This window comes from Dermacentor albipictus, chromosome 10 (assembly GCF_038994185.2).
Source record: "Dermacentor albipictus isolate Rhodes 1998 colony chromosome 10, USDA_Dalb.pri_finalv2, whole genome shotgun sequence".
Classification (NCBI taxonomy): Eukaryota; Metazoa; Arthropoda; class Arachnida; order Ixodida; family Ixodidae; genus Dermacentor; species Dermacentor albipictus.
Genome location: NC_091830.1, coordinates 32,006,672 through 32,034,052, shown reverse-complemented (window position 1 = coordinate 32,034,052; position 27,381 = coordinate 32,006,672). Strand labels below are relative to the sequence as shown.

The following is a 27,381-nucleotide window of genomic DNA, read 5'->3' as shown; positions in this document are numbered from 1 at the left end:
GGGCAAGTTTATCATAAGCCTCATTTTCGTTTTTGAGGTTTCAAGCTTCCGATGTCTCGGGGCCATGATGGCATAAGCAGCCTTGATGTTACAAGCAGCCGTGATTTTAGAGATATCCAGATACTAGCACATAGCTCGTTTAAGCAGTAAAATTCGTCCGCACTGTCCAAGCGCTTTTATCAGTGCTTCTACCAAGACTGAATAATTTGCCTTGCGTTATTTTAAAGTTCGATAAGGTCATCAAACGGATGATACAAAGAACTAGTCGAGCATCGAGTAAGACAGTTCATGGTCATCAGATATTTATTGCAGTAAGACATTTCAAGCATCCGTCATCAGGAGGAACCGACTATAACAACACGTGTACAATAAAATGTGTCAATGTTAAAAATGCGCTGATGGATCATATATACACCTAAAAATGGGCACGTGCAGAGATGATGTCCACTACATGTGGGTGTCAGCTTATGTAAATCTTTGGCATATGCAATTGTCTGCCTTGCGACTAGTTAGCCTTTGTGAAGATTGTTCTTGCGGTATGTACATTTTTTCCACTTCTGAGGTAGAAACAAGGAATCTTGGCGCCTTGGCGTTTAAGTCAGTTGATCTTCATGCGGTCTCAAAGGCATGCAGAGGGTCCTAGTGAAACAAGTAAACAGAAAATTGGATTATTCTCATGCAAAGTGAAATATTAGGCGAAGTTGTGTTGGCTAAAAATAACTATACTACATTTGGTATAAATTCAAATTTCCTTTGATATTTATCCTTAACTAATTGCGGTGGACAGACTGCTTAATTTCCTGGCATGTTACTTTGAAACTAATTTGCAGCCCATATTAAACAATCTTCTTCGTTACTTATATTTAAGAAGCACATCTTCTGAATTGTATAGATAATTTTATGCCATTACGAAATGATCGGGCTTTTTGGCATATGTCGACCACATCCTTAGTTGTGCTACGACGCATACAACTCGAAGTTACTCATATTCTGTATCTATAACTGGTAAGCATTTCTATGCCTACCCAACGAGGAAAGCTGTACGTTACTCAAGACGAATCGACATTAACAAATTATTGTATTTAAAAAGTAGCAGTTTCCATGGAAAGGCGAAGCATCGATTGCGATAGGAAGTTTGTAGACAGCTTACAACGTAAGGATAGTACCTTTTATCGGCCGTATACCCAGTTGAAAAAGACAACAGGAATTCCTGTCGCAACTACAGAAATTTCTGTTGTACAACAGGATTTTTCTGTAGTAACTACAGATTCCTGATGGAGCGACAGACTTTTCTGATGTACAACAGACATTTGTTGTTGCTACTACAGAAGTACAGTCTGTCGTATGTCTGTTGTTACAACAGAAAGCTGAAGCTCTACAACAGATTTTTGTAGTACTACAGAAATTTCTGTTGTACAACAGGATTTTTCTGTAGTAACTACAGATTCCTGATGGAGCGACAGACTTTTCTGATGTACAACAGACATTTGTTGTTGCTACTACAGAAGTACAGTCTGTCGTGTGTCTGTTGTTACAACAGAAAGCTGAAGCTCTACAACAGATTTTTGTAGTACTACAGAAAAAATTGTCATCACTACAGGCACCCTGTTGTCCCAACAGAAATACTCCTGAAGTAACCCGAAAAACTTCTGTAGTGCTACAGAGAGCTGTTGAAATACTACAGAAACCTATTGTGGCAACAGGCCCCCAATTGTCACAACAGAAGTGTTCCTGATGTAATGCGACCAACTTCTGTTGTACTACAGAAAAATGTTGTTGTACGACAGAAACCTATCATTGCAACAGGCCCCCAGTTGTCATAACAGAAGTGTTCCTGAAGTAATGGACAAACTTCTGTTGTACTACAGAGAACTGTTCCACAACGGAAACCTATCGCCGCAACATATACCCAATGATGACAACAGAAGTGCACTGAAATTGTGTGATGCGACAAGCTTCTGTAGTGCCCGGTTGAAAAAGACAAAAGGAATTCCTGTCGCAACTACAGAAATTCTGTTGTACGACAGAAGTTGTTGACATTTCTTAATTGGGAGACATTTCTGACGTTACGACAGAAATTCTGATTTCGCAACAGAAGCATTCTGTCGCGACAACAAGAGTTCTGAAGTCGGAACAACAGCTTTATATCCTGACAGCGACTCCGACGTTACGACACCAATTCTGACGTCGCAGCAGAAACATTCGGTCGCGACGGCCAAGAGTTCCGAAGTCGCAACAGAAGCGCTTCCCGTCGCGGTCCTTTAAAATTGTATGTTTTTGCATCGGTAGTGTACACTGTACTTTTCTCCTGCGCGGTATTCAATCGCACTTCTCTGAAGCCGGCAACGCTGACACCGATGGCACCGACACCGGTATTAAAGTCGACGTGGCGAATAGTTATAATTGTGCCGTGACGACGCGGCACCAGCAACGCTCTACCGGCCTCCTCTAAATCGGCCGCTGATCAAAATCATACCATCTGCGGGAATGGCTGCGTATCCGTTTTTTTTTGGTAAGATGTGGCACACAGGCCTGTGGACTTACATGTGCTGTTACACTGACACATTAGTTAATTTCCCAGGAATATTTCACAAGCTTATGCGAAGCGGAAAAGAAGATTTCGGTTGTTCCACAAAGTTGCGTGAAAAGCTGTCTCGCTCGGGTCTCATTAATCTGATACAGTGCTGCCGTGAGAAGCCAGTATGCTGTCAGAAAGAACTATCATCCACGAATGTTTATGTAGCTATTTTGCATTGAACACACGAATTATATGCGCGCTCAAAAGTGTAAAGAACGAGAGACAACTGTCGAAACTAGCAGTAATAACCCTAAAAGTCAACGTTGTCTATTTCTGAATTTCTTATTTAATATGGATATCGTACATCAAAATCGATTTTCTAGCACTGCACGATGTACTTGTCGATGGTACGAACACTCTTGCTCTTCTAGAGATGCGGCACTTGACGCGGTGGAGTGATAGCGGATCTTGGCTCTCAAAATGCAAATGTAAACATCAGCGCATCAGCACGTCGTACTATTCACATGGCCAAAACGTACACTCCAAGACCATGTCAGGGGTGGTGCAGTGGTAAGATGCCGGGCTGGGAATCGAGAGGTCGCATGTTCGAATCCTAGGCAAAGACGTTTTTTTTTAATTTTTTTTTACTTTTATGTTTTTCTTTTTCGTGCTAACAAATTTACATAATCTTACGGACGTCTCTGTCAATTTTTAAAATTAAATATTGATCAAGAACTACAGAACTTTCTACTACAGGACGTCACACTACAGACAACAGAACTACAGGCAACAGAACTACAGAACTACAGACAACAGAACTACACACAACAGAACTACAGAAACAACGTCCCAAAATACAACAGACTGGTAAAATTTCCTGTTGTGTTTTTCAACTGGGTAAGCTTATGAACATTCGCTTACTACCTAAATTGAGAAGCAGGGTGTCAAGTACGCACAAGCAAACACGAACACATCTCACTCGATGACCGCAGAAGCTCGCTGTCCGAACGCTGCAGTGAGGAAGTGCGGCAGCAGCAGCGAGCGAATTCACTTTCGTGCTGCCTCTCGCTTCAGTGCGAACGAAGCGTCGAGAACACACGCACACGAAGCTTGCAGCCCTCTGCGCACCTAGACTCTGTGCTCATCGCTGTTCGCTTTCAAGACAAGGCGAGCGCGACTGCGCCATACGCAGCAGCCGTCGGAGTAGAAGGCCCCCATTTCACTCAGGTTGATTGCGATGAAGTTGATACGGGGTCAGATCGAGTCCGATAAGGTCGATAGCAACCGATAAGGTTTGATGAGTGTTTAGACTGGTCCGATCAAGTTCGATAAAATTCATAATGACACCGGGCTGCTTGGAGGTTTACACAATGCTTACACGCACGTAGACAACTCTAGTAGAGTTCCAGCATGAATTGTGTTCTTATTCTTCTGTTCGCTAGTCTACATTGTCTTTATGGTACTTGTGATACGGGTATTGAACCGCCATCGCTGGCTCACGCTCGCACGGTTTCACTCGCACATACAGCACACGGCACACGGGGATGATGTTATCGCCCTATTATTTTATACGTGACATCACGGCGACAGCGACGGCAGATATGCGCCTCCAAAATTGAACAATTTTGAAAGGAAAAACATTGGCGGTAGTGAGTTTCGAACTTGCGGCCCTCCGCTGAGTCGAGTGCCCCGCCAACTGGGCTAAACATCCACTCTAAAAAAAGAACAAATTATGGGGTTTTACGCATCAAAACCACTCTCTGATTATGGGGCACGCCGTAGTGGCGGACTCCAGAAATTTTCACCACCTGACATGCACCTCAATTATAGTACACGGGTGTTTTCGCAATTCGTCCCCATCGAAATGCGGCCGCCGTGGCCCGGATTTGACGGAGCAACTATGATAAGTCTGATAAGGACCAGCCAGGGTTGATAAGGATTGAGTCATATCCTATAAGTTTGATAATGAGAGATAAATATTGATTAGGATAGGATCGATTGCCATTAGCTTTGATGAGGGTCGCATCGAGTCCGATAAGAATGACAACAATCGATAGGAATTGATAAGTGTTTATGGTGGTCGAATAAAAATATCATATATGAATGATAAAGACACCGGGATGCGCGGATACGAGCCAGCGGCGCAATGCTTAGGCATACTCAGACAACTCCAGCATAATTCCTGCATGATTTTTTTTTATTCTTCTGTTTGGTAACCTACATTATCTTCTGTAATATTTGTGTTATGAGTAGTCTTATCAGTGGCAATAAAGCTTCTTGTTTTTCCTTGGTGAGCGTTTGTCACCACATTGTCACTGTTCTCCAGCTATCTTTCGCCGCAAGACGCACTTATTGTTACCAATGTAATATCATGCAATATCGTTTCCACAATTTTCTTTCCTTTTCACTGCCGGGCTGCCTAATATTGTTATTCGATTGATCTATATCGTTTTGGGATCTATATCGAAATTAATGTATTACAAATAAATGATAATTAATTCTGCACGCTCTTCAACTATGCCATCCCAAAAGTGTGTTATGCATCAATACGTCGTAATAGCAGCTTCATTCTCTGCTATAATTTTTTTTAGCCCCAGTGAATTCAAGGAGGTTCAGTGTTCATCGTATTTAAGAATCCCACTGCACTTATTTATTTTTGAGCTTATATATCATATCAGCTACAAAATAGCCCGTTTGTGATTGTCTTGTCCCCAAACGATACTCGTCTATTCAACCTCCTTTGTTTTCTATACTGCGCGCCCGGAACTTTGTAGTCATGAACGAAATTCGCGTTGTCAGCGTTAAATTTACGCGCTAGAAGGCGCGAAAGCAGAATATTCATGCACCATAGATTTCTATTACTTGTGACCAAGATAAGTCCGTAAGGGTAAAAACATATCTTTAGTGCACCTTGCTTCATTGCTTCAATAATGGTTTCATTTTAATTGGTGTGCTGATCATCATTTTGCCAGCTCTGCGATAGACAGTAAGGACCGAAAGCAAACAGCATGGCCATACGGAATCGCCGAACTACAACTGCTTGAAAATAAGGATAAACAATAGGTCAGAGTATGTCACTCAATTTCTGCAGAAGTACAAAACGTCTCTAACAGGAACTTGGCAGTTTAAAAACCACCCACACCGAAATAGTTACTCTTCCAAATATGTAAAAGAGATGTATAGAACCATTACACACGGCATAATATAAATCACAACGATGAGGAACAACAGCACTTTTATCAAAGTTATGATAAATGATAGTTTACCTTGCTCTCATAGAAAATGTTCACTTCTTTGCTGGATCCGCCTGGCTCGCCGGTGAGAGGCAGTCGGCCCGAAGGTCGAAGCCACCGGTTACCTGATGGCAAGAAAAAAAGAAAAACAAAAGACATGTCCTGCAAAAATAGGAGCCGGTACGACCGTACCTAAACTCAGTACGTGATTTTTGCCCCTTGTTTTTGTCTGATGTTTATCTCCAAAGCGCTCCATTTCAGTCAGCAGTATGGGCTAAAAGACATGCTATAAAAGCTTATTTTCTGATCTCCTAGCATACTTAGTGCCAACGTTCCTGACACATTTGCACCTTCTGCAGCTCCTCGGTACAATCTAATAGGAACAAAATACACATTCTATACCACGAAAGAAAAAAAAAATGAAAGTAAATCACGAGGACTTACGTCTTTTTCGGGTTTCCCTACGTGAAGTACTGCATCATGCACGGAGGGGTAGAAGTTGCAGGCTGGAATTTCTTCCAGCACCTTACCCTTCTTCAACATTGAAAATACGGGCGCTATGAAGAAAATGAAAATTCCGAAAGCGTTGTAATTTTTCGTAGAATGGCTGGCACTTGCACGACAAGTTAGCTCTCTGGCGTTAAGTGCTTGCAGGCTCCCGCAAAATTGAAGAACAAAGCTTACCGGAACAGCATGCAATGTAGACGCCGATTTTTATACTTCGGTATTCCTTCAGTACCTGCAATGTCATCAAAAATCATTATCCAAGCGACTAAATATATTCGAGTATTTAGGGGACCTTGCCGATCGGTATGCAAATTTATCTGTCGCAGTAACCATTGCTGTTCTCAACCCCACGATAATTTCGGGAAACACATTTCATGTGCGAACATTGTTTAACTGCACGAACAAACGAAGCACAAAGACAGCCTAGTACATGGACGGGCGCAGTCCATGGACTGCGCCTGTCCATGTCTTATGCTGTCTTTGTGGTTCGTTTGTTCGCGCAGTTAAACAATGTTCGCTAATATCTACCAACTCGCCCAATAACAAGTTCTTTTAAACTACATTTCATGTGCATGCCTATGAATACGTATATGTGTTTGAATAGGCACTTTTGTTTATTTCCCGCTATAAACGTGCAAATGCGTATTCTAGGTAGGCCTTTTGATTTTTCTGCCGTTAAACTGTAATGGTAAACGAGTTTTCGTTTGTGGATTCACTGATTTCTGCCTTTCTGTATATGTTTGCCTGTATTTTATTCCCTAATGCTTAACCGTGAAGTTATTTGAACATATACACAATGTTTTCTTAAATAGCTAGGTTGCTACCACTTTCATTTTGTACATGGACCCGCGCCTGGCCAATAATTCCGGGGTCGCACAGTGTCAGCGAGCATTTGTAGTTCAATTTGACAATTACTCAGGAATAAGTTTGAAACGTCGACTTCTCTGCAGCCAAAACGAGGTGCTGAATTCGCTTGCCTGCTTCAGGACCACGGCACTAGAGCCGTCCACGAAGGTGACTCGAGAAAAATCAAGCACGATGTGCCTGGGAAGTTCGGAGTGGGCGGTCAGAGGTGTCGGCGGAGAGGATAGCGACGAAGATGATGCCGACGGAGAGTCGCCGTCGACACCTACCATGGTCGGTATGTTCGTGGAGGGTATGCTGGCCGTCGACTCACTCAGGTGATCATATATAGGTGGGCTTGGTTCCAGGGCGTTCGCCTACGCGAGAGAAAAAACCGCGTTTACGATATTGGTGGGAAAAATTTGCTTTATTAAGTGTGATAGCATTTCCTTGGCTACCGCCAAAGTAAAAGTTTTGTTGTCACACACTACTTAAGGAAGGATAGCGATTAAAGTAAGGTTTCACGTCAAAGGCTAGGGAGACGCAATGACGCCACTTCCTTTACAACCCGATGAGGGGGGGGAAGAGCAGTGCCACCAAGAAAGACTTCGTTTCTCTATAGGCCAATGTTGTCATATCCATTGTCATATCGGAGGCATGGCCTCCGATATGACAACGGCGTACCTCAAAGGCGCACTGAAGTGATCTCGGAGGCCACACTCTAGGCGGCATGAGGGAACATAGGGAAAAAAGAGAAGGAAAGCAAAGGGGAGGACGTAAGAAGGCTGAAATGGCGGAAGCGATGGAGCAGATGTGGCCGAGAAAGAAGCGCGGTGAGTTTGAATGTAAAAAGGTCAAAGTCAATCGGCCCTGCAGTGGAGTCACGCTAGCATTCCTGTCTTCCGCTGCTGGCGTGATCGTTGTGTTCACAAACGCTAACGCAGATAGCACCGATGGTGCAGTGTGAGTGGAACCGACAATAAACTTGTGAAGCTCAAAGGTGCAACGCTAAACCTTGCTATTGCTTCAGGCGGACGAAACGGGCAAAAAACATTTTGCCCCTTGAAATGCAATGTCAATTTAGAGTAAACTGATGAACTACACTCCTGCAACTTCAAGAGCTGAAGCCTTACTATAAGCAGAGGAACTTTGCAGAGAGAAAGGAGGGAAAAAAACGAACGGCAGTCACCAAGTTCTAGGGCCAGCTTCTTATGACATCACGACATTCGGAACGTCTCTGCTCAGGAGTAGTTAACAGCTTATTTCGTAAACAAAAATTACATTGCCTTCATAAGTTATATCATCACCCGGTACCATGAAACGTTCTCATTCCTCAACCTATATAATTTTGACATCGTATTGATCATCGCCACATGTTAGGGAATACGTTTCTGTAAGCAGAAAACTCATTCAACGAAATTTCTTCCTCGAACAATCTGACAATGAAACCAACTTCCTGCAGACGGTATTCCAATAAACAATAACCATGCCTTTACCCAAGCATTAGCTAACACTATAGGTACTACGTTTTGTACGCACTGCTTATTGCTTATTACTTTGTTTATTGGTTTGTCATTGGCTTTAAACTTACAATTTTCGTTATTAGTACTTAGCTCACATTGTATTAGCAGCCAAGATATTTGTCTAAACTATAACACACTACGCATTCTCTGTTTCTTGTTCATTGTATAACCACTCTCACTACCTTTGGCTCTGGGTGTACACTAAATAAATAACTAAAAATCATTAAACAAGTACCCCCTCCCATAGTTGTCGGAACGTTTTCCAACAATAAATACTGGACATGAAAATATACCTTAAAATCTATGGCCTAATTAACATACTACATGCGTGGTTTTCGCACTCGATCTATAAAGGGGGAATGAGCCCCTTGCACTTTCTCGGCAACTAACGAACGTTTTTTTGCCAAATCAATACAAATCACGTCTTGTCGGCTTTACTAGACGTCACTAGGCTTCACTAGACATAACTCGGTGTTGCTCTTTAAAGTCCCTTTGTCATCTGAAAAGCTATGATCGTTGATTTGTTGCTGCGCATTGGTTACGCACAATTATCTTACTTTCCCCATTTTTTTTATTTTATTGCTTTATTGCGCCTGTATATAGATTTTTCGCAACATGAGTTTTTGGTTCTTTTCTGGGCTGGACAACATTTCGCGGGGATGCATCTCAAGTACTTGCTCACTTGCTGTCGAACTCTGTAGGAATCCATACCCTTATCAAGTTGCAACTTATAGCTTTTTCACCATAACCTCCAAAATTCCCGTAAAGAAATAAGTGTTCCGTTGATTCATTTATTCTCATTTTAGGCATCTCGCAGCTTTCACAGCGATGCAAAATCGAAAGAGTCAAGTCCTTGGTAAAACCGGCCAACTAACTAAACGTAGGACATGTTAGGCTGTTGTGGTGTATAAACTCCCGTTAAGGGACAGTGATACCGAACGGTTTAGCTCTTCTTTTTCTACTATTGAACATTGTTAGAAATCACAAGTGAACTCAGAGACCCACAGGCCAATACATGAAAAGAGCCAGTGTTACCTAATCGAGCTACAGCCAGTAAATCCTAAAAGTGTAGCATAGGAAGCGCAACAACCTTCAATCGTATCCTAATGTATTAATACTAGCAGTTAGTAGCTAGAGTGTTCGGCCTCGGCTCCCTGTACAGACGTAGCTAAGCTATTTGGCAGGATATAGTAGCGCAAGCCTAACATTTTTTTTTAAGTTATCCCGCTGCTTACGCGAGATGCTTCGGCAAAGCGCAAAACAAATGTGCACTTCACAGGAGTCGCGTTGAAGAGCACAGATATGGACCAACGTGTTGTGAGCTACAATATGCAAAAGGTCTGCTGCTGCTGCCACCTAACAGTGCTCGGTCGAACGCTTTGATTTTCGGGACGGCCTCAGAGCTTTGCTGCAGCTCCGCGATGGCCATCTTAGAGCCTACAAGCTACTGCTCTTTCTTTCCGCCAGCTGGCACTGCAGCAACCACCGTTTACTGAATGCAGCAATGGGATGTGCTTTCTTGAGGCTGAGTGCCGCTAATAGGCGCCAACCCAGAATACAACAGTGCATTCGGTAAGTTCGACAAATGAAAAGCACACCTTTATTTTGAACCCAACCCGGATGATGAAAGCTAAATGTTTGCGATTAGTGTTTGCATTATACAAATGACGCCTTATGATACCTTGGCGAAACACAGGGAAGGCGGTAGATGGGAATTAAGACGATGAGCAAAACGAGAACACGGTAAAAGCAGGAGCCAACGTTTCGACAAGGGAACTCGTCTTTTTCAAGGCGATTTGGAAAATACAAGTCCACTTGTCGAAACGTTGGCTCCTGCTTTTAGCTTGTTCTCGTTTTGCTGATCTTATGAGACCCTGTGCTTTCAGTGCGATATCATTTATTGCATCGACGCGTGTTTACCTTATGTTAGAGTAGAAAAGGTGCGCATTTATTTATTTTACTGATAAAAAATTTTCACGAATCATATTCAAATAGAAAAATTGGTTGGTTAACCAATTGAGACAAATATTATTGCTTTTGTTTTAGAGGTATTATACTTTCCATTGTTACCTGCAAATGGTGATATCAAATTTGGTCAAAGTCACTACTTAAAACAATGGTGTGGTCAAAGATACTAATTTTTAAACCATGATCATGAGTAAAGGAAGTGGCAGAGTGCAATTATTCTAGACATTGTGACCAAACCAAGTAAGTTCATGTACTGAACCTTGTGGCATGCCAGAGTAACTTGTGTTTGTCCAGAACAACGTTCGCTTATCTAGAAAAATTCAGGCTTACATATCTTCTAGACGTTATTTGATAACTTTTATGCTGAGACTGCCTGGTTTATTAATGAAGAAGTCAGGGAACCTTCTCAAATGCTTACATCAAATTATTATGGCACCAATTAGAGAAATGCGCCAAAGACCACCTCAAAAACCCCGTTTCGGGCCATCAATGTTTTACGCGCAATATCATCCAACATGCCCATAAAAGGGTAGTTATTAGGAATGATGCAACAAACTATTGAACATGTGCCCCTCTTCATTTTTCCTCAATGCGCTAACGTTGTGTCATTTCTTAAGCATAGACATGCGAGTACATGAACTCACCCAGTACATTGGAGGACATATCTTGGTCCCGGCTTCCTTTTTTCTGGCTGCAAGCACTTTGCTGTAACAAGACAAATGTTTTATGCAAGACAGCAAAGCTCAAAGCTACCTTTTATCAAATTAGCTACAGTACCTTTTAGTATATTTACGCCAAAATTGCCAGAAACTTGCAAATACTCTACGTTTTTTACAAATTAAACGGACATTGGCATCTTCCTTTATGCTTAGATGGCATCTCGTCATTGCATTCATTTCACAATATCGAGTGTTGCTCATCATTTACATGCGGAACCTGTCTGATCGCTACAGGAAGTTTTACCAAGTGTGTACAAGCTTACGTGTAAGCATCGCTCAGCGACAATTGTTTAAGAGCTTTAAGTGGCATCTATTTAGGTAAGGCACCTTGTATACCAGTGAAAGCCTGAATATACTAGTCGTTCACTTTGTATTGTGGCTACCGAATGGTCCAAGATGGCCGTGTTCTTTTTTTGTGGCAGAAAAGGACTACTCCGCTTACTGCACACGGATCAACGTTCTCCGGGACAGTTCCGCCCTGAAGAATTCCGCGTTGGCGAAGTGGATCGGACCGCCAAAGTGGAACACCTTGACTCGAGAAATCTCCTGCGCCTGGTGGATTGCAATAATAGCATGGCCTTAGCGCACCCAACCCTCCAAAGAAAGCAACAGGATTCACGTTACTCAAATGGCTAGTGATAATTAAATTCACTGCGCCATCGGTAAAAAAGACAGCCTAAAGAAGAACGTGTATGTCATGATGTGTGTCCGTAAAATATTGATGTGTAGAGGCCAAAACTATTGAGCGTAGGCCTCCTAAACTATGCGCTTGAACTAGACAAGAATGTAGTAAAGGACAAGGTGGCTTATAAAACAAAACAGCGTTTGTAAAGCGAATGGGGACAGTGATTTATTGCTCCAGAAAATACAGGTTCTCTGTCATTTTCAACAAATCTTAAAGGTCTGACAGTATTTCCTTCTTGAGGAGCCAAATGTTACTTCAACCACAGGAGTACAATGCACAAAAGGCCCTTAACTACCATCTGATCCCCTCAAAAGGCGTTGACTAGCACAGCAATCCGCTCATGCTGTCGCAATAAAGTTATGAACATTCTTACTCGCATAAGATAAATGAGGTCTTTCTCACGTTCTCTTTCTGTGGGGCACACGTGCTCACCATTCAAGATTCCGTAAAAATAAAAATTTATTGAATTTCAGACAACCAGCGCCACTAAGAGTAAAAAAATATTTACATTTCTGGCCAGTATACGTAGTCTCTAGCCTTGTGCCCCAGTGTTTTTTTTTTTTTTGTCTTGCTTTCTCACCCTTGAGCCAAATACTAACTAGTTCTTGTATTTCTTGTCCTCTGTAAAGCTTCAATTTTGCAGTTTTTTGACAAGGTATAATTTCAGTCTCAACTCCTTTTATAAATGTATTTCAAATCCTTTTATAGTGTCGCATATTGTAAATTTTCACATTATTTAGTTCAGCCACCCGCTCTGTTCCGCAGCCTCGTACGGTAATAAAATCATTTGTATTTTCACGCGCTGAAATTTGATGTGTGCCGGCCACAGGTTAGTTATACGGCAGACTGGCATGCAAAATAACCAGATCAAATGAGCATGTCCAACGGTCCTTCCTATAAGTGCCTTCATACAATGTTCAGCAACTAAAACGATACCACAGCTGTAGAACAATTTGTTGACAAAATCAGAGACCTGAAAACCAGTTCTTCACGATATTTAGTGCTATGCCCGCTATGATCTTGAAGTCGGCATCTAGACATTTTACCGTGACGTCCAACATAGCCACCACCTGGCCAACATTAGTAAAACTGCTCTAAAGTTTGGATTTCTGCTCGAATCGTAGGCTAGCAACGTGATCTAGGAAATGTTTCTAAATACTCTTCTACACTTGTATCCCGTTTATTGGTTCTATGGTTAATTGGCGCCCCAAAAATACTGACAGTGTAAACAAGATGGAATGCGAAAACCTAAAGAAAGCAACAAAAAAAAGAGTCCTCGGCGCTCGCTTTGCGGTGAAGCGATAGACAGCGCGAATCTCACTTCGTTCGCTGCTGCTGCAGCATTTCCTCACACTAGCGTTTTCACAGTGAGTGTCCACAGCCATCTAGTGTGATATGTTCATGTTGGCTGTGCGCGTTGACACCATGCTTAATAATATAGATAGCAAGCGAATGTTTACAAGTTGATACGGCCGATAAAAGTACTGTGATTACTTCATATAGCAGTCTGCTAACTTGCTATCGCAATCGATGCTTGGCCTTTCGGGCGAAACTGCGTCTTTTCCGTAGAAAATGCTATTTTGGAGAAAAACGTCCCACGCTAACGCAACCAGTGCGTTTCAATGCCAAAATGCTTGTAGCAAAGTGTCACTATATACACCGCTTATACCACGTGGCCCAACTAATGCGGAAATAGTGCTGCCACCTATAGGTCAATCTCGCGACGATAGTTCAAGTTCGAAGTTTATCACCGGCTTACCATTCCATATTTTTTCACAGGGACGTAATAGTCGGTGTTGGGAATTCGTCCGAGTATACACGTGCTTGGCCTGGAAAACAAAAAGCATTCAAACGTATTGAAGTTTTAAGTGTACTTTGCTGATCGAGAGGGCCTGGTACATCTTATGGCCATGGTCTTTCTGTGACACTGCCTTTAAGTAGTCTAAGGCGGCGCTTCTTTATTGCATCTATAAGCGTTTTCAGACTATATATGCCCTCTTTAATGGCTGAACAGGGTAAAAAAAACAGTGCGATAGCTAATACCTTTGTATCTTGTAGACTAGAGTAAGCAGTGAGAACACTATTCCGATGACCAGGCCGAGTTGCACCTCCAAGATTACCGTCGAAAAGAAAGTCACAAGCCAAACTTGCTGCAAGGAGCAAAATGAAGCCAACATGAGCATAAAGCCAACAACTTACGCATCTCTACCCTTTTACAAAAAACCAAGCAAATAGCCATGCGTTCTCCATTATTTGAAGGAGTACGAGGGACAAGATGTTCAACACAGCCAAGAAAACACGGCCAAGGATTTCACAAAGAAGAAATGCATGCTTATACCTTGTCAATCTTTTTCTGCTTTGTGTTGCTGCAAAGAAAGCTAGCACGTGTCTTTCTATCGTTGCAAACAATGATTTTGAGTGAATTAACGTCCTGTATAACCATAAAAATGTCGTACTTACTCCGTCAATCTTGGAAATCTTCCAGTAGTTATAGAAATCTTTGACTTGCATGAAGACCTTCTTCAATGAGACAAATATGATCGACGCCAGCACTGCCTGAAAACACCGGAAGTCTTATCAATGAAACAGTACTATCTTCTACATCAACATTATCTAAAATGCAGAAGACACGGCAGCAAAATCGTGTGCAACCGTTACACCAGAAATAGGTGGAATACTTACGACAGGGAGTTTTTCAAGGTAACTTCCTAGGTAGAGAAGTACCAGAGCTATCAACGCAGTGTTGATGAGACTGACGAGCTGAAATTTAGAACAAATTTCGGATGCAGTGTGGCTGCCACTGAACGTCTCTCTTCTTTTTTTCTAAACAGGAAACTTCAGTAACTTTCATTTCTATACGTTGGTCTAAGTTCGGTCACAGTGAGCACTGAACGCATTGCTTTGTCGTTTACGATGGCGTAGGCAAGTAACGAATTCCTAAGGTATAAGTTATGACGCAAAGCTGATGTACACTCACGTGAAATGTTCCTTAAATAGACAACCTAAAGCAATATAACTTTCTCCGGTGAAAACACGCAGTGTATGCCATTCAAAATATTGTATTCACTGCGCCTGATTGTTGTTCCACCACAACTCCTCCTATCATGCACGTTTGCACCAATGGTCGACTGTGGTCAAACTTCTTTGAGCTACCACTGTCAACTTCAAATCTCCATCTTCCTGTAAACCTTTGTTTACTTTGCATACTTCACTATGGGTCTACTTTGAAAGGAAAGAGCAACCCCCACCGTTTAAAAGCACGCACCAAATAACCTCCATTCACTCACTAAAAGTGCCTTGTGACAAAACAGATTAATAAAGGTAGTTATCTACTACCTCAGCTCAAGCAGGTAAAACATTATATAAAAGCATCTAACAGAGCAGAGCTAACAACCACTACTGCCCAACCCACCTGTGTTTTTCCACCGGAATTGTCTTGAATAGAACTTCTTGGTACGGACGCACCACTTGGAAAGCAGTCGAGAAAACTTCCGAAAAAGTTTGACATTCCAAGTGCCAGCAGTTCCTAAAAAGGAGGGTAAAATTAAATCACTTATTTCGTGTCGAAAATTACTTGAGTAAAGTTTTCTGGTCAGTGCACGCGGACGTGTTTTCTTTTCGAACAATAAGTCCATCATCATGCTCACTTTCTTTCCAACATATGGATGCGAATATTCATAAGTCGCATAGAATAAATTTTTTATTGTTTTACTTAGGTACTATATGTGCATAGTGAACTTTAGCCTTGAAGCGCCAAATTGCAGAGCCGGTGAATCTATCAGCACATAGCTGAACTATATGTTTGATATATTCAAAAGTAGTAAGATTAAGTGACTATCACGCAACGACATCGACAAATCCTCGGAAAAAAACAACAGACATGAGAATAAAAATAGGACATCTTATAAGAAAATACATTTTAAGTGTCTCCATGATGTTAGTGCACCGAGATTAGTTAAATCACGCGAAGTGCAACTTTCTTCGTAATATGTTTCTAGAAATCAGTACTACAGTCTTTCTTATGACTGACTGTTGAAACCATCCACAATAACTGAAACGACCGCCGTGACCGACACGTATCATACGGCCACTGGCTTCTGTCACTGGCATAGTCACTGGCTTCTAGTATCTTTATCAACGTCTTCCCTGACACTGTCTTCAACAAAGAATAGCAGTTGAAAGTAAAATGCCTATGCTGAAATATTTTCTATAAAAGTGGCCTAAACTAGGTTTTTGTTCTAAGTTGACAATTGGAGGATCCAATTTTTCGGCATAACAGCGTGCATTAGAATTAAATCTTAGAATCATTAGCATTATATACACTAAAATGCGCACTCCTCTGTGAAAGTAATTGGGTCTAGAGCTTTATTGTACCTTGCTTGTTTTGTAATGCATTTCTCACCTGGTTTGGCACTACCTCATATCCATGGTTTCTGGCAAAGATGCGACCCAAGGACACCGTGACAGTGAATGACACGATCGCTATAGTAAGAGCCGGCACGACGACTTTCGTTACAAGAGACAGGTTCAGGTCTGGTAGACCCATCGACGGAAACCTGAAAACAAACTTCAGGTTAAAGAGTCCACCTGTTCAAGGCTTTGAAATTCGTGTTAGTTCATTTAGATTCTTTGTTTCAAAGTTACGTTATTTACATCGACTTTTCCAAGGCATTTGATCATGTCGCCTGGAAACGACTTAACTAAATTTCCTTGACTTAATCTGGCTCCGCTAACTTTATCATCGATAAAGTGCTTCCTAAAAGACCATTTACAATTAAATAGCGTAGAATGAGGACATTCCTCAAAGAAATTTATCATCCGGCGACCGTTAGGGATAGGTACTCGATTCTCTGCATTTCCTTATTTGTATACAAGACTTTCCTACTAAAATGTCATCTCTCTTTTGTCTTATCACAGCTAATGGCATCCTGTATTACCGTGTAAATAGCTAAAAGGATCAACTGCAATTAGAAAATGGCTTAACTGAAAACTGGTACACACTCCGGGGCAATAAGCTAAATGTATCAAAATGTAATTTGACAGCATGCGACAGCACACTGGTGTTCTGGCGTTCTTATACCCAGCAAACCAACCTGGTCACAAGTAATACCAAAGGTTGGATCGGACGCGTTTAAATCACCTGGGTTCATCAGAAGGAATATGTCACTATCCCCTCCTGTTAGCCAAATGAGTTATGATACCTTTGTCCGGAAAAGCTTGAATACCCAACAGCAATTGGAATTCTACATCATAATTACCTTGTTAACACTCTCTAACCAATACAAAAGTGAGGAGCAGCCCGATTTATTTTTTCTAACTACGATAACCACCATAATGTTATTGCCACCAAATCCTATCCCAATCTCCATCCTTGAGCATCCAGACTTAGACTCGAGCAACTTGCCTATTTTACAAGATGTATCATAATTTGAAAATTTACGTGGTGCACGTCTCCCTCCGGTGCGCAGTTCCCGTCACCTTTTAAATTCCTTGAGCATCTAAAATCTCCACGGTACTCCCAATACATTTCAGAACTCAGCTTTGGCGAAAGTCCCAACAGAATGGAGTATACTGCAAGAATCAATGGTCACTGCACGGAATCTCTCAATATTTAGAGAGTTAATCACGCACCGATTCAGTTTCCTCATTGTTTGCTTTTAGTTGCTTTTCCTATTATTCATAGCATTAATTCCGATTTGTATCCCGTGATTCTTTGCATGATAACTGATGCCACTAATATCCATTTCCTGTTTGCTTTCATTTATCCCTCAAATTAATTATAGTTGTTGAAATTTTTGAACCTCCTTCTTTTATATAATCGTTTTCTTCATCTGTTATGCATTATTCTTAGCCTTAATATTGCTACGGCACAATATGTGCGATCACGAAAGGCCAGCAGTGTGAAGACGACGACGACGATTAGATGCTAGCACGGGCTGTTGCCTCTTAGCCTAGCGCTCCGTATTTTCCTTGTAAATATATTTGTACATAGCTTTTCGTCTGCGTCATCCTACGTAACATATCTGGTGGAGGTGGACGTTCCCTGTACCTCGTCACGGAGCTTCGCAGTGGACGGTACGTCGAGCCTTCCTTCATGGCTCCCGGCGACGACAACCCGACTCCGCCGGCTCCGACACCTGCTGCCCCTTCGACGACCTACATCACTCTCCCCGCTACCCGTGATCCTGGCGTATTCTCGGGCCACGATGGGGAAGACGTCGATGACTGGATCAGCCTCTATGAACACGTCAGCCGCAATAACCGGTGGGACCCTACTATTATGCTCGCCAACGTAGTCTTTTACCTCGGTGGCACACCTCGAGTTTGGTATCGCACGCACGAAGATGAGCTCACCAGTTGGGATTCACTTAAGACACAGCTTCGAGACTTGTTCGGCAACCCCTACGGTCAAAAACTTGCCGCGCAGAAGGCGCTTTCCGGCCGTGTGCAGACGTCAACAGAGCCCTATGTCACGTACATTCAGGACGTCTTGGCTCTGTGCCGCAAAGTTTACACCCACATGACTGAGTCAGACAAGGTTTCCCACATCCTCAAAGGCATTGCCGATGACGCCTTCAACTTGCCCGTTTGCAACAACGTAGCCACGGTGGATGCTGTTATAAAAGAGTGCCGCCGCCTGGAACTCGCCAAAAGCCGACGTATTGACCAGCAGTTTGCCCGTCTGCCCAACACCCCAGCGACATCTTCCTGTGCCGACGCTCCTCGTCCCAACAACACTGCCGATGTTACCAGGATCGTCCGGCGTGAGATCGAGGCCGCCTATCCGGCTGCCTTCGACTCCAGTCCCACCAACACATCTGCAGTCACGGTCTCACTGATCCAGGCAGTTGTCCGCCAGGAGTTTGAAAACATGGGTCTTCACACCATCTGCTCGGCCCATCGCCCTGATACCCGCCCGGCCTCTTCGATTTCGCCCCGTCCCGCATCTTCTTACCCACCACGTTTCCGCAACCCATCTAAGTGGCGCACTGCTGACGACAAGCCTATTTGTTTCCACTGCCATCGAATCGGGCACATTTCTCGGCACTGTCGTAGTCGCTGGAGTTCCCCGATCCGGTCTACTTATACTGCCTACGCTCACCCCTCAGGTGGCCCTTCTCGTCCCTATGCCGCACGCTCCGATAATGCCGCCACTGATTCTCCTGCAACGAACCGCCCCTATTCTCGTTCGCCTTCGCCCCAAAGACGCCACTCTCGCTCTCCCCAGCCCCGTCGCTCCTATTCGCCGACTCCCTTCGGGCGCCGCTCCCAGCCGGAAAACTAGACGATGCAGCGCCTCGAGGTGACGCTGCATTGCTCCCTACGCCGCCAAATCCTCTACTGACTTTGCCTACTCATCTGAACCTTCTTGACGTGCACGTCGACGGTGTTTCCGTGTCTGCTCTCATAGACACTGGGGCGCATTTGTCCGTAATGAGCGCTGACCTTCGTAACCGGCTCAAGAAAATCATCACGCCCACCACGACGCCTGTTGTCCGTGTCGCCGATGGCGGAACAGCCCCCGTAATTGGTATGTGTACCGCCCGCGTCTCCTTCGCCGATCGCTCAACAATCGTGCTATTCACAGTCATCGCCCACTGTCCCCACGACATCATCCTCGGCTTAGACTTCCTCTCCGCACATTCTGCTCTCATCGATTGTTCCGCCAGTACCCTCCGCCTTGACCTGCCTGTTCTGGATCCTACTGAACCACACCCCAGTCGCCTCAGTTCCGCCGACTTCGTTCGCTTGCCACCTTCGGCACTGACCTACGTTGACCTAGTGTCATCCCCACCAGTCCCCGACGGTCACTACATCGCGGCTCCTATGCAAGACGTCCTCCTTACACACGGGATCACAGTACCCCATACAGTTTTATCTATTACGGCGAATTGCGTCTGCCTGCCAGTGGTCAACTTTGGCTTGACGACACAAGTGCTGCCACGTGGGATGTCTTCGGCCCAGCTTTGTTCGTTCGAGGATCACTCAGTAGCATCCATTGCAGTAGACGACATTTCATCCGCTACTTCTCTACCATCGCAGTCGACAAATTGTTCCATCGCTTACTTACGGAAAATGATTGCCCCCGACATGCCCTCCGAGCACGCTCGTGAACTCTACCGCGTTCTGTTTTCCTACCACGATATTTTTTACTTTAACGATCGTCCTTTAGCCCAAACTACAGCTGTCAAACATCGCATTAATACCGGCGATGCCCCTCCTATTCATCGCCGCCCGTATCGAGTGTCACCAGCTGAGCGTCAAGTTATTCACGCAGAAGTTCGCAAAATGCTTGCCAAGAACATTATTGAACCGTCATGTAGTCCTTGGGCGTCACCGGTTGTGCTGGTAAAAAAGAAGTATGGCTCATGGCGCTTTTGCGTGGATTATCGGCACCTTAACAGGGTTACCAAAAAGGACGTGTACCCCCTACCTCGGATTGATGACGCCCTTGACTGCCTCTACGGTGCTCGCTATTTCTCCTCTATTGACCTTCGCTCCGGCTATTGGCAGATTGCCGTGGACGATCTCGACCGCGAGAAGACTGCCTTTGTGACACCCGACGGTCTTTATCAATTCAAGGTGATGCCGTTCGGCCTATGTAACGCTCCTGCCACTTTTGAACGCATGATGGACTCCCTTCTTCACGGTTTCAAATGGTCCACGTGCTTGTGGTACTTGGACGACGTTATCGTATTCTCCCCAACGTTCGCTACGCACCTCGAGCGCCTCTCAGCAGTCCTGGACGTTTTTCGGCGAGCCGGTCTGCAACTCAACGCATCGAAGTGCCAATTCGGCCGTCGCCAGATTACCGTCCTTGGACATCTCGTTGACGCGAACGGAGTGCAACCGGACCTAGGCAAGATCCATGCTGTTACGCACTTCCCTGTTCCGACGTGTGTCAAGGATGTGCGCAGCTTCATCGGCCTTTGTTCGTACTTCCGCCGTTTCGTGAGGAATTTCGCCGCCATAGCACGACCACTAACCGACCTTTTGAAAAAAGACTCTCCTTTCCAGTGGGGCGATAACGAGGCCTCTGCATTCTCTCATCTAATCGACATTCTCACAACGCCTCCCGTTCTGGCCCATTTCGATCCTTCTGCGCCTACCGAAGTCCGTACTGATGCCAGCGGTCACGGAATTGGAGCAGTACTAGCACAACGCCAGCGTGGCCACGACCGTGTTATCGCTTACGCCAGCAGGCTCCTCTCACCCGCGGAGCGCAACTATTCCATCACTGAGCGTGAGTGTCTGGCCCTAGTTTGGGCGGTTGCGAAATTCCGCCCATACTTATATGGCCGATCCTTTTCCGTTGTCACAGACCATCACGCGCTTTGTTGGTTATGCTCATTGAAAGACCCTTCATGAAGACTTGGTCGCTGGGCCTTACGCCTCCAAGAATATTCGTTGTCTGTCACCTACAAATCTGGCCGACTACACAAGGACGCTGACTGCCTGTCTCGCTACCCGGTAGACGAGCCTGACGACGCCGACAGTAGTACCGCCGACGGCATTTTCTCTGTGTCTGCCTTCGCTAACATCGCCGATGAGCAGTACCGAGACCTATCGCTGCGAGTACTCATCGAGCGTCTGCGCTCTACACCTACCGACGCATCCGTTCGCCGATATGTCCTCCAGGGCGGCATTCTGTACCGAAGGAGCTTCCTCCCTGATGGCCCTGATCTTCTTCTTGTCGTGCCAAAACATCTACGACAGGCTGTGCTCTTTGAGATGCATGACGCACCCACTGCAGGACATCTTGGGGTAACCCGCACGTACGACCGCGTCCGCCGCCGCTTCTATTGGCCTGGTCTCGCTCGCTCCGTTCGACGCTATGTTGCTGCCTGTGATCCCTGCCAGCGTCGGAAGACACCTCAGGTGCTACCTGCCGGTCATCTCCAGCCGATCACCGTCCCTGTGGAACCGTTCGTTCGTGTTGGATTAGACCTGCTCGGTCCCTTTCCCACGTCATCCTCTGGGAACAAATGGGTAGCCGTCGCGACTGATTACGCCACCCGATACGCTATCACTCGGGCTCTCCCTACCAGCTGCGCCACTGACGTCGCGGACTTTCTCTTGCGTGACATTATCTTGCTTCATGGCGCCCCGCGACAGCTGCTTACTGACCGTGGTCGAAACTTCCTCTCGAAAGTTATCGCTGACATTGTGCGTTCCTGCTCCATTCAACACAAACTGACTACTTCATACCATCCTCAAACCAATGGCCTGACAGAGCGGTTAAACCGTACTCTTACCGATATGCTGGCCAAGTACGTTTCCAAGGACCACCACGACTGGGACATTGCCCTTCCTTACGTAACATTTGCGTACAATTCTTCCCGGCACGACACCGCCGGATTTTCTCCCTTTTATCTCCTGTACGGTCGCGAACCTACCTTGCCCCTAGACACGGCACTTCCTCCTGCTGCGGTCTCAACAAGCGAGTATGCGCGCGACGCCATCGCCCTCGCCGACCATGGACGCCAGCTTGCCCGTGCTCGACTTACGGCCTCACAGACCACTCAGCAGTGTCAGTACAACGCCCGCCATCGTGACGCACAGTTTTCACCTGGTGCGCTCGTGCTCCTGTGGTCGCCCTCTCGTCACGTCGGACTTTCAGAGAAACTTCTTTCGCGATACACAGGGCCCTACCGCGTGCTGCGCCAGGTGACGCCTGTGACTTACGAAATTGCTCCTGTGGGCTCAACCTCGTCCTCTCCTGTGGCATCTAGTGATGTCGTACACGTCAGTAGGCTCAAGGGCTACTACACTGCTTCCGAGTCCGATCTTTAGTCGCTCCGGGACGGCGCTTTTGCAGCCGGGGGTAGTGCTACGGCACAATATGTGCGATCACGAAAGGCCAGCAGTGTGAAGACGACGACGACGATTAGATACTAGCACGGGCTGTTGCCTCTTAGCCTAGCGCTCCGTATTTTCCTTGTAAATATATTTGTACATAGCTTTTCGTCTGCGTCATCCTATGTAACAATATTACTGATCAAGTGTTGTGCTTTGTTTGTCATGCTCCCCCTTATTAATACCCCTGAAGGGTAAAAAAATGGTGATGTATATCTGACAACAGAAACACCATATCAGCTGCTATCCTCTCGCTTATCGTACCACAAGATGCAGGTAGATAAGGCTGGCTCGAATTTCCATGCATGTTTCATTGCTAGTGAATGAACAGGTAAGCTTCAGGGTGACCTATAAATGTTACGGGAGCAGCGATTGAGGTATAAATGGGGGCCAATTTTACGAAGAAGTTCGCAAGTCTATTGGCTCGTTTCTTTTGGTAGAAACCAAATACATTCCCTATCCTGAAAACGCTACCTTATTTGGCAATTCGAAATTACGTATGGTAGCTCTAAGCGCACCTACATATTCAAGAAGGACCAATGTTAACGCGATTGGTTGGCTGCAAGGTTCAGCAATATTTTTGCGCGCTACGCAATGCCGGAAGCACTCACGTGTTTGGAATGGGACCAATGATTTCGATACCCTGTTTTTCCAGATCAAAATAACTGGAGATCGCCGTGCCTATGATGACCTGAGAAAGTAAAATTGAGTTTTACATCAGCACCATGAAGCTAGCAAATTACATTTTCGTTTCGTTAGAGATTATACGGATACTAAGTCGCCACTCGCAGCGTAATTTTCCATACGCTTCTTTGCAATACGTGCAGGCACACGTAGATAACCAAAAATAAGCCTTGAAGAAGCATAAAACAATATATAGTATTCCATATATACATACACACAGATTAGCTTTTCTGGCAAGTGCATCGGTTTTCTCTCAAGTTCACTGGACAAACTAATTTAATTCTGCGTTTCTGCAGAAGCCCGAGTGAACATCGAATTAAACTTCTGCTTTTCAAATTGGATTTATTCGACAGTCGGTGCACATTTTAAGTAGCCCACCGCACTGGAAAGCAGAGCTGCCGAATATACGGCCTGCGTATCACGAATTTCCTATGTGGGATTTCAGATCGAACGTGTTCTTGTCAAAGCTCGAATAGGCGCACAAAGGCCACCGTCTCACCAGCATCATCTCGATGGGCACGGGCATTCTTATCGTTCGCTCCACAAAGGCGTCGACGACTAGCTTGATGAAGAGCAGTAGGAAGATGCAGCAGGCCGAGAGTCCAAGCGTGGGCAAGTGCGTGTCCGGGAGGAGCGTGATGAAGGCTGCGTAGAGCTGCAAAGCGATTGACTGGTCTCACTTCGTGTTCCATGGAACGACCTCGCACGCTTACAGCAAGAGCACGACGTTGCTTCCATAACGTCTCTCCTTCCTCGTAGCATCTAACCTTGCAAGTAACTTTTTCCTGGTAGCGAAACATGCGCGCCGTAGTTGTGCAGTCGGTCACAAAAGTTTACAGGACGCGCGATTTCTGTAAAAGAAACTGAGTTCCTTGAAGACCTGGGCCCACAACCTCAAGTTCAAAAATTCAGTGTGTGGTAGTTCCTGTGATCTATAGAGTGATCCGTTATTCGAAGCGCGATGTCTAAACCGAGCAAGAATTCACATTCGTATTGGAACCCCTGCCTGTTAACTTTGTGGCCGGCTGTACAATCTTAAATTCAGTGCTTCAACCTGCTTATCAAGCTTTTTTTCAGGATATTGTCTTAATGCGGCAAAATAGTTAACCAAGGGGAAAGGCAATCATCACCAAAAAGACAGAGAAAAAAGCATATGCATACACTAACAGGACTAACCGGTGGGGTCGTTATCTCAACGTGGTATGCTTACTTTTGTATACAATATGTCAAGCATCAGAAATATTTTTCGCGACAGCTTTAGCACGCAGTAAAAAATTGAAAAGATCTATGTTACTTGCGCACTAGACTTCTTGGCAGCACCGTTCCCTCTCTCTCTCTCTCACGCAAACGCACGCACACACACACACACACACACACACACATCCACACACACACACACACACACACACACACACACACACACACACACACACTTTAGCAGATGTAAACTGATTGCCTTGAGATTTTTGTAATGTCGAAGGATGAATAACAAAAAATTCAAGTTCGCGAGCAAACGTTCCAGTAGCATGCGGATTCTTTTACACTTCTTCACACGAATACACGAAATATTGATAGCATAAATTGGGGAGTATTTTGACGTTCTCGTTAGCTCTCATGTTCGCTGTAGTCGCTGACTCAGCAATTCAAAAGAGATCACACTTCATGAGAAAGTTCAAGACATTCTGCAAGAAATAATCCCTTCAGAAACGGATGCAATCTCGCATTCTGCAAAGACTGTCATAATGTGGTGCAATTTCACTCTAGTTAATTTGCTATTTAGTGCAATTTCAACTGAGGCACGCTATTGACTTACATGTTGGACCAAATGAAAATTCAAGGGGTTTCTGTGACCTAAACTGTTAATTTACTATCCTCTCATTATATTGATTGTTCCGAACCTTTCTAGCTGTTGCACAGCTCGAGGGGGGCAGGGTAATACTAGCAATGTTAAAATAAATTCTCGGGTTTTAAGTGCCGAAACCACCGTCTGATTTGGAGGCATGCACGCCGAAGTGTGGGTCTCCGGATTAATTTTCACCACCTGAAGTTCAATAACGTGCTACATCGATCACACTAACGCAATTGTGCAGTTCTCCACTTAACGTAGGCACTTTTTTGTTTTCTGGTTTCCTCTTTACGCGGAAGAACGTATACCTACGCGCTCAGCAAGAACTCTGGCGAAAGCGTTTGTAGCTCCTTACCCTAATCAGCAGAAATGGTCCGGAGAAATGATCGACCGGTAGGCCGAACAGGCTACCCAGCTGGCTCGAGCCTATGTGCACGGACACGCCAGCCGTGAAGCCACTCACGAACTGCTCGGACATGAATACGCTCAGGCCCCCGAGGTTGAGGACGCCGAGGGCGAGCTGTGAGACAAGAACACGCAGTGCCAAGGTTACCAAGCAAATTGGTGCGACGAAGCGCCGCGACAATCGGGATTTGACGTTTCAAGTCGACATTGCAGCTTAAAAAGCATGCCGTAGAGGAGCCCTTCCGTGAAACCTTGTAACGACCAACTTATGTGTTAGGCTTGATTTTCGTACGCTAAACTTCTGATTCAAGAGGAAGCTTTAGGTCAGGGCCTCTTATCTAAATACGCGGGAACGGTGGAATCGTTTTTCTCGGAAATCACTGCATCGAGTTTGATAAAATTTGTTAGATTTAAAAAGAAACTAGAATGTTATGAATCCTAGAAAAAAATTTTTAATTTAGGTAGTCAGATTTTATAAAAGTTTCTGAAAATTGTGACAAACATTTCAAGAAACGAGGCTAACAGTTTTAGAACTAGACGTAATAGTTCTGCGGAAACCCGCAAGGTACAGAGAAGTAATTGAGGGAAAATCAGATATGCACCCATTCGTAGCAATCGCTACAAAAGAAACCCATACGGGTTCCTCGAAAGAAAAGCCTCGCAGTTGAAGAAAGATTCGTCCTGGTCCGGGACTCGAACCCGGGACCACCGCCTTTTCGGTGCAGCCGCTCTACCATCTGAGCTAACCAGACGGCTAGCAGATGGCACAGCGAAGTCGAATTTCTCAACTCGAAGCAAAGGAAAGTGCGGAAACCGCAAGGTGGAACCTGCAAGGTGGAAAGCCTTGCAGTCTTCAACTGCGAGGCTTTTCTTTCGAGGAACCCTTATGGGTTTCCTTTGCAGCAATAACTACTACAATTGGGATTGAAAAATGCCTGTACACAGTGCCACTTGCAGTAAGCTTCGTCATGTTACCTTGCTGTGCCATGCCTGATTGTCGGCGCTAGCCACACCCACCTGGTACAAGCCGACGAAGAACATCAGCGTGGAGGCGACATTCGCTGCACCGAACTCTTCCTTATACTGCTCCACGACAGCTCCGGTCATCATGCAGACAACAGCGAAGGCCCCTGGAGTGCAGCGTTCATTACACACAGTACAGGAAAGGTGTCCCCCGACAAAACAAGCTTGAAAAAAATTGAAGCGTGCTTTCGAATAGATTAAGTTACATTCCTGAAAACTGAAACGCGAACAGCGGCGAACAGCTACGGACCTATTCTGCGAGTTATTACATAGAAGTGCGAGGCGTAATTGCTCTGTAGCCGGTTCCTAAGCATGAAGTCTGAATCAAGTTTCAAGTCTGAATCAAGTCGCTGTTACAAATGCAGGTGAACCTGGAAACGAAACAACGCATGCGATAAGTTACGGAATCGCTGGCATATCAATTTCTGAACACTCGACATTTTACAACTGCCTCAGTAATTGTAGCATGAAGACAGAGTTCAAAAAGAACTGTTATTCGTTATCCCTAATTTCACAATGTTCCTGTAAATTTGGAATGCTATAATTATGGCGCATTAACATTGAAAACCT

The 27,381-nt window shown here is 44.7% G+C and overlaps 1 protein-coding gene across 1 annotated transcript in view; it reads right to left on the bottom strand.

The window, feature by feature from the left end:
- Positions 1 to 280: 280 nt before the first annotated feature.
- LOC135912246 (prestin-like) overlaps positions 281 to 27,381 on the bottom strand; it is a 53,222-nt gene continuing 26,121 nt past the window's right edge. The window contains exons 5-21 of the mRNA XM_065444626.2: positions 26,806 to 26,918; positions 25,739 to 25,903; positions 24,037 to 24,192; positions 23,465 to 23,544; positions 16,399 to 16,552; positions 15,409 to 15,522; positions 14,679 to 14,756; positions 14,457 to 14,552; positions 14,040 to 14,146; positions 13,756 to 13,825; positions 11,754 to 11,863; positions 11,237 to 11,297; positions 7,236 to 7,478; positions 6,436 to 6,490; positions 6,196 to 6,308; positions 5,785 to 5,876; positions 281 to 639 (exon numbers count right to left, since the gene is read on the bottom strand). Of these exons, the coding sequence (XP_065300698.2) occupies positions 5,805 to 5,876; positions 6,196 to 6,308; positions 6,436 to 6,490; positions 7,236 to 7,478; positions 11,237 to 11,297; positions 11,754 to 11,863; positions 13,756 to 13,825; positions 14,040 to 14,146; positions 14,457 to 14,552; positions 14,679 to 14,756; positions 15,409 to 15,522; positions 16,399 to 16,552; positions 23,465 to 23,544; positions 24,037 to 24,192; positions 25,739 to 25,903; positions 26,806 to 26,918 (1,787 nt within the window). The 3' untranslated portion in view covers positions 281 to 639; positions 5,785 to 5,804. The remainder of the gene's footprint in view (positions 640 to 5,784; positions 5,877 to 6,195; positions 6,309 to 6,435; positions 6,491 to 7,235; positions 7,479 to 11,236; positions 11,298 to 11,753; positions 11,864 to 13,755; positions 13,826 to 14,039; positions 14,147 to 14,456; positions 14,553 to 14,678; positions 14,757 to 15,408; positions 15,523 to 16,398; positions 16,553 to 23,464; positions 23,545 to 24,036; positions 24,193 to 25,738; positions 25,904 to 26,805; positions 26,919 to 27,381) is intronic.